The 12242-nt window shown below is 50.7% G+C and overlaps 1 protein-coding gene across 7 annotated transcripts in view; it reads right to left on the bottom strand.

Annotated features, from left to right (window-relative positions):
* The window catches only part of CUNH1orf159 (chromosome unknown C1orf159 homolog), a 35482-nt gene that overhangs the window by 10136 nt on the left and 13104 nt on the right, over window positions 1–12242 (bottom strand). For all 7 annotated transcript variants that reach the window (XM_047084023.1, XM_047084027.1, XM_047084030.1 and 4 more), the window contains exons 2-4: window positions 5653–5754; window positions 5485–5573; window positions 3595–3670 (exon numbers count right to left, since the gene is read on the bottom strand). In XM_047084023.1, coding sequence (XP_046939979.1) covers window positions 3595–3670; window positions 5485–5556 — 148 coding nt within the window. In that variant the 5' untranslated portion in view covers window positions 5557–5573; window positions 5653–5754. The remainder of the gene's footprint in view (window positions 1–3594; window positions 3671–5484; window positions 5574–5652; window positions 5755–12242) is intronic.

Genomic DNA, 12242 nt, shown 5'->3' with positions numbered 1-12242 from the left:
CAAACTCGACGGGAGCCGCGGCGAGCTCGCTCACCCAGGGGCTCCTGCGGGCTCCTTTACCGGACGTCTCGTAAAATCCTGCAGGCGGGCGCCACGCACGGCCGTGGGAGGACCACGATGGCCTGACCGCCGGCCCTCACCCTGCCCCATCAGTGGCACTGCCTCCAGCCCAGCGGTGACCCTTGCCCCCGTGTTGTCCCCGCCCTCCGCACCCTTCCCCGGGGAGGTCCCAGACTGATGTGCCGGCCAGCAGCCTCCCCCTCCCCCGGTGCTGGGAGCAGCCCAGCTCTCACCGGCCAGCGGTTCATGGACAGTCTGTTTTGCCAAGTAGCCAGGGCACCCCTTAAGGGCAAGAATTGTGTCTTGTACCTTTATTTTTTCTTAGCATCCCCAACATTTAGCACAGAAGCTAAGCAAACACATGCTCGATTGCAGGTACTGACCTGGGCCTAAATGCTAGCGCTGGCCGCTGGGGCAGTGTCCAGGGACAAGCCCCAGACTCGGGTGCGACGTTTAATCTACACAATGTGTCACTGTGAGATGACGCTAAGTGGATGGCAGGCCTGAAGACTGACCAGCGGTTACTCCTGTGGTACCGCGGGCAGACAGGCCCGGCACCACACCAGGAGGCCTGGGAGCGTGGGGTCCCGGAACAGATCCGGTGCCGGCGAGGCCATTCTTCTGGGAAGCACCCCTCCACCCGGCTGCAGGGTAACCGGGCAAAGCGGTGCAGGGCTGCCGGCCCCAAGGAGGCCCAGGGCTGGGCTGCTTTGTGCAGCGACAAGGCACAGTTAGAGAGCCGGGACTGGTGACCAAAGGAGCTAAGGTTGACTTTACGAAGCCAATGAAGCCGCTTTTGAAAAACCACAGGAGGGGTGCCTGGCAGACTGGGTCAGTGGTGCATGTGACTCTTGATCTCAGGGTCATGGGTTCAAGCCCCACGATGGGTGTAGAGATTACTTAAAAAAAAAAATCCATAAGGGAAGGGAAGGGGAGATAAGAGGTGAAGGGAAAAGAGGGACAGGAAGGGGAGGGGAGGGGAGGAAAGGGGAAGGAAGGACGGAAGGAGGGAAGGAGGAAGGGAGGGAGGGAGGGAGGGAGGGAGGAAGGAAGGAAGGAAGGAAGGAAGGAAGGAAGGAAGGAAGGAAGGAAAACCACCTGATACTTCCCAGCCTCACTTACAGGTGAGTAAGGAAGCTCACTTCCTGGCCAATCCAGGAAACTTAAGGGTATTTTGACCTTGAGAAGAGGGGAATTCAGGGCGCCTGGGGGGCTCCATAGGTGAAGCATCCAACTTCTGCTCAGGTCATGATCTCACGGTTTGTGAGTTCGAGCCCCACGTCGGGCAGTGCACTCTCAGAGCCTGCTTCAGATCCTTTGTCTCCCTCTCTCCCTGTCCCTCCCTTGCTCATACATACTCTCTCTCTCCCTCTGTCTAAAATACATAAACATTGGGGCGCCTGGGTGGCGCAGTCGGTTAAGCGTCCGACTTCAGCCAGGTCACGATCTCGCGGTCCGTGAGTTCGAGCCCCGCGTCAGGCTCCGGGTGGATGGCTCGGAGCCTGGAGCCTGTTTCCGATTCTGTGTCTCCCTCTCTCTCTGCCCCTCCCCCGTTCATGCTCTGTCTCTGTCTGTCCCAAAAATAAATAAAAACGTTGAAAAAAAAAATTAAAAAAAAAAATAAAATAAAATACATAAACATAAAAAAAAGGAGAGAGGAATTCACCAACATCTATAGGTACTGCAGGTAAGGTCTGATGGCAAGTCCTTGGCTTGGCTTCCCAGCCTCGAGAGTCCAACCCAAGATTCCTTGTGAAAAGGTCCAGACTTAAAAGTCTAAATGGTTAATCACTATTCTTGCTGCACTTAGCTAGGTAATCGGGCCAAGTTTAGTGAGGCTAGACTTATTTTAAAAACAAATTCAATTCAGGGCGCCTGGGTGGCTCAGTTGGTTGAGCATCCAACTCTTGGTTTCAGCTCAGGCCATGATCTCACGGTTCGTGGGATCAAGCCCCACGACGGGCTCCGTGCTGAATGTTTATTATTTATTTGGAGAGAGAGAGCGAGCACACACGCACGAGTAGGGGGAGGGGCAGCCAGAGGGGGAGAGAGAGAGAGAATTCCAAGCAGGCACAGAGGCTGACGCAGGGCTCGATCCCACGAACCGTGAGATCGTGACCTGAGCCGAAATCAAGACTCGGATGCTTCACTGACTGAGCCGCCCAGGCGGGCAATAAACAAACATTAAAAAAAAAAAAAAAACAACTAAAACAGCCGTCTCCCCAAAGCTGAGGCTGGACGTCTTGACACGAACCTTGCAGAAGTCACCTCGACACCTCACGTGTGGACAACCTCGTGCCTGCTGCTGTGTGGGCCACTCGGGAAGCTCACAAGAAGCCCCACGACCTCACCAGAGACACTCGCCGCAGTGCAACCCGGGAAATCCGTCAGACTGCCTCTTGCTGTCCTCACCCCCCAAACGGGCTTTGAGCGCAGCATCCAGAAAGGTACTTAGAGACTGGCCTCTAGACTGAAAAAGCAGGTTTGTAACTCGCTACCACCATTCACATCCGTTTTCTTTTGTTTCCCCAGAAACGCCTCTGACTACACACCTGCCCGCTCACGCCATGCCGAGGCCCCGTTCCGGTGGAGGCCCGGCCTGAGCATCGGTCTCACCGGGCGGACGGCCACCAGGACACCGAGCCCGAGGCGTGCCACCAGGGGCTCAGACCCGCTCCTTCCTGCCCGCTCCACCTACGCTCTTTCTCCCACTGCCCGTCCCTCATCTCAACTTCCAAGCAAATCTCCCTCAGCTACCAGCTTGGCTTTTGATGTGTGAAACGTTCTGAGGATGAAGTTTCAAGGGGGGGCTGAGGGAACCCGAACGTCACCCCAAAATATGCCTCTTTCACACAAAAATTATCTTGAGCTGAAGACCCTCAAAACACAGGAGCAAGAAGGGCTCTGGCGTCGCTTTCTCTCCCTGAGAAGCAGGGACAAAGGCCCCACGTGGAGGACGCCCACGCAGCAGGGGGAAAGGAACGCGCGCGTCGCCAGGGACCCGAGCCCGGCGGACCTCGTTAAGGTCGCCCTCACCTGCCTCCACCCCACACACAGCCTACTTTCCCGCAGTCGCCTCTCCCTGCTCAGCCTGGCGCGTGAGCGCTCCCGTCTTGGCTTCTTTATGAGGCTCCCGTGTCACATAAAGCTTATGTTACTCGGGCTGTGGGCTTGTCCCCGCGAATCGTCCGGCCGGACACCCTAGGAGGAGAGGTAGAGTCTCGCTTCCCCCACACCTCCCACTGCCCGGAGCCAGTCTCCTCACGGGGTCCTGCCCCTTCTGCCCAAGAAGAGGCAGCCGGGCTGCTGGCCAGGAGGGAGGCTCAGACGCGGTCCTGTCCCCTTCCTGCGGCTTCTGTCCGCTCTCCCAGCCCCTGGCCCAGCTCCCAGGCCTCTCCAGCGTCCTTCCTGAGGGGCCGTGTGCCCTCCTGCTCACACCAGGCGCGGTGAGCTCAGCAGAGTTCACATGAGCACTGTCCTCATCACCACGCTGGTGATGACCGGTCAGGGCTGGCTCATGCCAAAGCAGCTTACCTGGGCCACACGGGCTTGTGCTCGGGCAGGTGGTGTTGACATCCACCAAGTCCACACAACATTCAGGCTGCTGGCCCTAGAGGGGAGACGGTGGTGAGCTGTCAGACCCCACAGCCGGACGCTCCTCGGGCAGGACAAGCAGGCCAGGCTGGGAACGGCCCTGGCCTGGGGCAGCGAGGAGGGGCAGGGAGCGGTCCTGGGAACACTTCCGGGACCGAGGTTTATGTTGTCGCTTCCCTCCACTGCCTGCCCGGCTGACCACCCAAGGCCTCGCCTGGGAGGTGGTGGGGGCCGTGGCCCTTTCTCCAGGTGGGTCTCGGGTCCGGGGCGGAGCTGCTGCCGATCGCCCCGCGGACCACAGGCGGATACGCGGTGGGGCACTTCAGTCCAAGAAATGATTGACAGGCTTTACTCAGAGGTACTGCGGATTCAGTTCCAGACCACAATAAAGCGCGTCAAGTGAATTTTCTGGTTTCAGGTATGTGTACAAGTTACGTTTACACTATAGTCCATTAGGCGTGCAATCGCGTCGTGTCTAAAACACAATGTACGTGCCTTAATTAAACTGCTCTGCTGCTGCAAAATGCTGGCCGTCGCCCGAACTTTCAGCGGGTCATAATCACTGATCACAAGTCACCGTAACAAATGTGATAGTAATGAAAGAGTCGAAATATTGTGAGAATCACCAAAATGTGGCGCAGAGACATGTTGTGAGCAGATGCTGGTGGAAACGTGGCACCCACAGACTCGCTCAACGCAGGGTGGCCGCAAACCTTCAATCTGGAAAAATGCAGTATCTGCACAGCGCGATAAAATGAGGTGTGCCTGGCTATTCGCCACCTGCCAGACGACAGAGGTGCTAAACCCTACTGCGGGGCCACATGTGGACTCCTTCATGAAAAAAGGACACACACGTTTTTCTAGGCTATAATAAGATATGAAGATAAACCCAAGCGGCCCTGGCCTCCCTGGTGAGGTGTGTCTGCCCCTCACTCCCAGCAAAATAGTCACCCCCTGGGTCCTGGCTGGTCCACCGATGTTCTCAGAAATGCTACGGATGCCTTCCACCGGGGGTTTTCAGCTTGGCCCTCGAAGAGGAAGTGCCCAGACCAGGGCAGGCTGTGGGGTATGACCTCACACCTGCTGGGTGAGCACGCAGGAGTGCACCACGCGGGGGACAGACATGCCAAGCGCTGGCGTTTACGGGACCAGACTTGAGGGGTTTCTAAGGGGAGCTCGGCGCAGTGTGTTTATCGTAGCTGAGCTTTTGTTTCTTGCGACAAGACCACAGTGAACGGTAAGGTGTCTAAGGAATGGCACGGAGTACCCACACCACCACAGGAAGTGTCGAAGGCCGGTTCACAGCTGAGGCCCAGCCCAGGAGGGACACCCCAGCCATCCCATTCCACCCAACCCTAGCAGAGGCAGAGTGGCGGAAGGCCCCACCTGGCCTGGATGACGTGTGGCTTGGGAGAGCCAGGGCACCTGGTCACAGGAAGCCTGGGGCAGACCCTGCCTTATGCCACTGCTTGCCTGGAGTAAGCAGTCTCCAACCACCCCGCTGTCGGGCAGAGAGCCCGCAGGCTCCATTCAGGGCCAGTGGGGGGCAGCTGTGTAGAGACCCTATTTCAGCTACAGCAACAGGTTCACTTTGGCAGAGACAGAAAGGAGGTTCTAGGGGACATAACAGAACAGGTGACAGTTGGGGGCATGTGTTTGCTGACCTCCATGTGGCACAGGCCTCCCTGACCGCGACAGAGGGCACAGTCAGTGTCTCTGGGGCCAGGGCAAGGGTGACCCCCAAAGGTCGAAGGGTGAGGCCCCTCTGGGCAAGAAACTGGGAAGACTGTACTTCCTGGCACCCATGCTGCCCCGTGACGCGTCACCTACCACACTTTCTGAGGATTTGCTAGCAACTTCCACCAGGAGACCCGCCAGAAGGACAGCGCGCTGGAGCTCCATGTCCCAGAGCGCAGGGTCTGCAACAGACAGGGGCACCGTGTGGGTGCGGGCACCTCCGTCTGGGGCACCGTGGGGGCCGAGGTGCCGGACCCTTACCTGGCCTTCTGGGATGAGAGCTGCAGACATCCAGAGCCTGTCGCCCAGTGCTCAGGGGGCAGGGTGGGGTTGCTAAGAAGCCGCAGATCCCTGGTCCCGGGCCTGCAAACCAAGGCACACAGTTGAGGCCCGTTGTTCCCAGGTCGACTGGACTCACCACAAGGAGCTCCCGGAGCTGGGGGACTGGAGGGGCTGTGCTCAGTCCGGCTGGAGCTGGAGCTGGATAGACTCACTGCTTCCTCCAAAGCTTTCAGCCATTCACTGCCTCCTGAAAGGACTAAGCACAAGGGGGTTCTGGACCAGCCGGTCCTACTCATGCGCTCAGATGGATGTTGTCCATCCGCCATCTTGTTCTGTCCTAGGGAAACCCCAACTCAACCATTTTCGCCAAGACACAGAACACCTGGGCAGCGAGGTGCCTCTGGGGCCAGCACGGGCCAGTTAGGGACCTGCAGTCTTATAATTTTCTGCTACTCACCCTGTTCTTGTCATGGAAACTGCAGGAAAGATGTCAGCTTGGGTGATAAAAGTACTACCTAAAACCACAACTGAGGACAACTCCAGAGCAGAGGACTTCTGATGGCTGATGGGGCCCCACGCAGTAGGTAAGTTTCCTGACACCAGCAAATTCAAAACTCCACAGCCCGTGAGATGTGCTTACACTGCCACACTTCCAATGTGGTCAGAGAAAACCCACTAACCCGCACAACCCCTGCAGTGAATTGTTTCAGTTTTGAACAAATTTCTGTTAACTTACAAGGTGGTAACCATAATTATAATCTGTCCAAAACACAGCTGGCTAAATATTTGGACATAGAAAAGTCAACTCTAAAAGGACTTTTTACGGGGTGCCTGGGTGGCTCAGTCGGTTGAGCGTCCGACTTCAGCTCAGGTCATGATCTCACGGTTCGTGGGTTCGAGCCCTGCGTCAGGCTCTGTGTTGACAGCTCGGAGCCTGGAGCCTGCTTGGGATTCTGTGTCTCCCTCTCTCTCTGCCCCTCCCCCGCTCATGCTCTCTCTGTCAAAAATAAATAAAACATTAAAAAAAGGTTTTTTAAAAAAATAAAAGGACTTTTTACTTGACAGAAAGAGCCGCTTATTCAGGGAACCTGTTCAGGTTCCTGGAGATGAAGCTTCCACAGTGGCAAGGTGGGTCGGCAAGGAACACATTTGGAGCCGGGGAATGAGAAACCACCCCCTCAGCCAGCCGAGGGCCCATCAAGACCAGGCGGTGGGCGAGCTCCTGGCTGGGGGTCCTGGGGAAGAGCCCCACTGCCGAGGATGGTTGACAGGCCCCTTGCACTGTGGGCCACAGCGTTCTGAGCGCGGCGGGGAGGGAGGGTAAAGGCAGGATGACACATGCAGGAGGGCGGTATAGGAACAAGGGCGGGGCTCCGTCCTGTTATCCGCTTCATGCTAGAAGCCCTACACAGGCAGAAACAACTATCAGGCCTTGTTAAGAGCCCCCTTGCTGCCCCTCACTCATGCCATCCATTCAAAATGCACGCTTTATTCGAAGTGCACCTTCTTTCTAGGACAGCAACTGCTGATGTCACAGACGCACTGACCCTCATCTACAGGGTGTGATCACATCTTTTCCATTTTTGCCCACGTAAGGTTGGCTCAGCAGAGGCCATCTATCTCTCCGTGCCTTGTGGAAACCCTAAATGTCATGGGACCTTCAGCTCAATCTGTGGTTAAGAGGCAACCCCAGGGTCATACTAAGTCACAAAACACCCTTTCAATTCAGGAATCAGAAGTACATATTTTAACCAACACTATCATCTGCTAGCCAGTCAACCTCTTAGGGTATAATTCACATACAGTAAACCGCATCCACGTAGAGCACACAACTCGGTGAGTTCGGACACGCTGTGCAGGATGTCTCTGCCACCCACAGACGACGCCTGAGCCCCTCTGCCGTCCTTCCCTCAACCCTGGCTTCATGCACCCATGGGGCTGAACTTTGTCACTGCATCGGCCTGCATTTTCTAGAATTCTACGTAAATGAACACAGTGTGTACACTTGTGTGCCTGGCCCCTTCCATTTGAAATAATGATCTTTAGATTCATCCGTACCTCGTTCCTTTTATGGCTGAATGATACGCAACGTTGCCTTTACCCAACCACCTGCTGATGTTCACCTGGACTGTTTCTGGATTTTAGTGGCTGTGAATAAAGCTACTGTGGACATTTTTATACATATCTTTGCGCGGACATTTGCTTTCATTTCTCGGGTAAGCACTCAGTACTGCGGCAACGGGGTCAAGGGAAGTGTAACCTGCCGATCAGTCTCCCGTGGTGCCACGTGCGCTCCCACCAGCAGGGTATGAGGGCTCTTCGGCTCCACATTCTTGCCAACAGTGGGCATTGGTCAGTGGCTGTGCCGTGAGCATTTCACTGTTGCTTTAACTTGCATTTCTCTGGTCACTAATGATGGTTCTTCACCCTCATATGTCTTCTTCAATCATTTGTCCATTTTGTTTAACTGGCTGTCCTTCTATCACTGAGTCATAATAGCTCTTCACACGCTCTTTGTCAGATATGTGTATTTTCAGATGTAAGTATATTGCAAGTATTTCCTCCCATCTGCGGCTTGACTTTTCATTTTCACATGGGATCCAGAAGAACAAATGTTTTCACTTTGATAAAATCCAATGCATCCACTTTTTCTTTTACATTTCTTGCTTTTTGTGTCCTAAGGTTAATCTCTGCCTTGACCCGAGGGTCATTCCTGTGTTTTATTCTAGAAGTTCTAGAGTTTTAGGTTTTACACTTTGAGTTACTTTTGTGTATGGTTGGAAGCAAAGATCAAGGTTCATTTTTCTCATATGTGTGTCCGGGGGTTATAGCACTGTTTGATAAAAAGATTATCCTTTGTGGGGGTGCCTGGGTGGCTCAGTTGGTTGAGAATCTGACTCTTGATTTGGGGTCAGGTCATGATCTCAGTTTGTGGGACTGAGCTGCACACTGGGCTCCACACTGAAGTTTGGAGCATCCTTGGGATTCTCTCTCTCCCTCTCTCTCTGCCCCTCCCCCACTCATTCTTTCCCTCCCTCCCTCTCTCTCTCTCTCAAAATAAATTAATTAATTTAAAAAATTAAAATTAAATTAAAACAGCCTACCTGTCCCTGGGATTTTTTTTTTTTAATATTTTCCTTCTTGGGGCACCTGGGTGGCTCAGTCAGTTGAACATTCGACTCTTGATTTCAGCTCAGGTCAGGATCCCAAGGTCATGGGATTGAGCCCTGCTTAAGATTCTCTCTCTCTCTGCCCTCTCCCCCACTCATATGCACTCTCTCTCTAAAATAAAAAAATAAAACTGAACACCTGGGTGGCTCAGCTGGTTGAGCGTTCAACTTCAGCTCAGGTTATCATCTCTCAGTTTATGGGTTCAAGCCCTGCATCGGGCTCTGTGCTGACAGCTCAGACCCTGGAGCCTGCTTTGGATTCTCTGTCTCTCTCTCTCTCTCTCTCTGCCCCTCCCCCGCTCACACTCTATTTTTCTCTCTCAAAAACATACATTAAAAAAAATTTTTTTTGGGGCGCCTGGGTGGCGCAGTCGGTTAAGCGTCCGACTTCAGCCAGGTCACGATCTCGCGGTCCGTGAGTTCGAGCCCCGCGTCAGGCTCTGGGCTGATGGCTCAGAGCCTGGAGCCTGTTTCCGATTCTGTGTCTCCCTCTCTCTCTGCCCCTCCCCCGTTCATGCTCTGTCTCTCTCTGTCCCAAAAATAAAAAAAAATAAATAAATAAATAAAAATTTTTTTTAATAAAAAATGTAAAAAGACTTTCCTTCTGGCATCTTCCATCAAGGCATCTTTGTTGAAAATCAACCGAGTGTATATGTATGGGTCTACATCTGGACTCTACTCTGCCCCATGCATCTATGTGTCTGTCCTTCACCAACACCACAGTCTCGATTACTGAAGCTTTCCTGAAAGCTTGTAAACCAGTAGCATAAGCTTTGCTCTGTCAGGTCTAGGTCATATGCATTTCTGTATTTTCAAAATCACCTTGTTAATTTCTATAAAAGAGCCTGGTGGCATTTTGGCTAGAATAATGGACATTTTAACAATCATGAGTCTTCTGATCTATGAATGTGCTATCACCCTCCATTTATTTCTTCACATTTTCTTTTAAGCTATCTCAGCAACATTCTGTAGTTTGCAGTGAAGAGGTGGTCCTGGGCAGAAGCGGGTTCTGAACAAGCCAGTCCTATACATGAGCTCAGACTACTTAATAAGTGAGCTTGTCAAACTTCTTGCTAAATATTTTATTTTTTGGTACTATTGTAAATAGAATTGAATTTCTAATTTCACTTTCTAATAGTTTGCTGCTAGTACATAAAAATACAATTAAAATCTGTGCATTTGCCTTGCTTTCTGAAATCTTACTAAATTCATTTGATAGTTCTAGCACTTTTTGTAGATTCCTTAGATTATTCTACATGAACAATCATGTCATCTGCAAATAAATACAGCTTTACTTCTTTAGTTGTTTTTTGAAACTTGTTTTAGGGCACAGCAATTGGTCTATGTTAGAGAATATACATTGTGCACTTAGTAGGAATCTGTATTGTGCTTTTGATGAGTATAGCTTTCTACAAATATCAAGTAGGTCAAGATGCCTGAGCGTAGTGTTCACATCCTCTATGTCTCTACTAATTTCTTTGCTGTTTTATTCTAATAATTGGTGACAGAAAGAGATGTTAAACTCTCTTATTATAATCATGGAATTATCTATTTCTCCTTTTAACTCTGTCAATTTTGCTTCATTTATTGTGAGGCTCTGTTATTAGGCACATTCATAAATTGATAGCTCTCCTTGAAGAAATGACCCTTTTATTATCAGATATTTCCCCTTTATCTTTGGTAATACTCAATATACTGGAATCTATTTTATCTGATATAAAGGCAGCCAATACAGTCTGATATTCACTGTTTGCAACACAGATGGATTTTTAGATCTATAGATATATTTTGCATCTATATATCTTATCTTCAACCTGTGTTTTTTAATATTTAAAGTGAATCTCCTATATACAGTATGTAGTAGGTCTTGCTTATGTATCCATCGTGGCAATCTCTACCTTTTTTTTTTAATGTTTTTATTTATTTTTGAAGGAGGGAGAGAGAGAGAGAGAGAGAGAGACAGGATTCGAAGCAGGCTCCAGGCTCTAAGCTGTCAGCACAGAGCCCGATGCGGGGCTAGAACTCACGAACTGTGAGATCATGACCTGAGCTGAAGTCAGACGCTAAACCGACTGAGCCATCCAGGTGCCCCAATCTCTACCTTTTAATTGGAGAGTTCAGTCCATTAACACTTAATGTAATTATCACTATTGTGAGACTTAGGTCTACCATTTTATTGTCCGGTTTCTGCTTGTCCCTCTATTTTGTTTTAATATATAAAATATTTTTAGAGCAGTTTTAGGTTCACAGCAAAATTGAGCAGGAAGTAAGCAAGTTCCCATAAGTCCCCCACCACAACAGAAGCAGAACCTCCTCCACTATCAACATCCTGTAATTTGGTATAATCAGTGAACCTATACCGACACATCATTGTCACCCAAAGTCCATATTTACACTATGGTCACTCTTGTTTTTCTAAGTTTACTTATTTATTTTGATAGAGAGTGTGTGTGCACGTGTGCACGTGTGAATGGGGGAGGAGCAGAGAGGAGAGAGAGAATCCCAAGCAGGCTCTGTGCTGTCAGAGCACAGAGCACAAAACCCAACTCGGGGCTCAAACTCACAGATCGTGAGGTCAGGACCCAAGCCAAAATCAAAAGTCAGACGTTCAATCAACTCAGCCACCCAAACACCCTTATGGTCACTCTTGATGTGTATGTGGGCTTTGAAAAATGTATAAAGACACTATGGCTACTATTTTGTTTTCTTTTGGTCTCTATGGTGTTTTATTCCTCTGTTCTCTCTTTCCTGCTTTCTTTTATATTATTTGAATATTTAAAAAATTCTCTTTCAGTTTATCTTTTGGTTCTTTGGTTATACTTCTTTGCGTATTTTTATAGCTGTTGCTATAGAGACTGCAACATACAATCCTTACTTTTTCACAGCCTAATTAGAATATGGCACCACTTCTACTAAAATGTAGACACTGCAGGGGTGCCTGGGTGGCTCAGTCAGTTAAGCATCGACTTTGGCTCAGGTCATGATCACACAGTTCATGGGTTCGAGCCCCGCCTCGGGCTCTGTGCTGTCAGCTTGGAGCCTGGAGCCTGCTTCAGATTCTGTGTCTCCTCTCTCTCTGCCCTTCCCCCACTCGCACTCTGTCTCTCTCTGTCTCTCTCAAAAATAAATAAAACATTAAAAAAATTTTTTTTTAATGTAGACACTGCAGAGTGCCTAAGGGGCTCAGTCAATTAAGCACAGGACTCTTGATTTTCACTCAGGTCATGATCTTACAGTTCATGAGACTGAGCCCTGCATCAGGCTCTGGGATGACAGCATGGAACCTGCTTGGGATTCTCTCTCTCCCTGTCTCTCTGCCCCTCCCCTGCACTCTCTCTCTCAAAATAAATAAACTTTTTAAAAAATCTAGAAACTTTGCAACTCTATAGGTTCGTGTAT

The sequence above is a fragment of the Lynx rufus genome, unplaced genomic scaffold (genome assembly GCF_022079265.1).
Source record: "Lynx rufus isolate CCGP_SWC_20201006 ecotype Redwood Valley unplaced genomic scaffold, mLynRuf1.p SCAF_2, whole genome shotgun sequence".
In the NCBI taxonomy this organism is placed as follows: Eukaryota; Metazoa; Chordata; class Mammalia; order Carnivora; family Felidae; genus Lynx; species Lynx rufus.
This window is presented reverse-complemented; position numbering and strand designations above follow the sequence as displayed.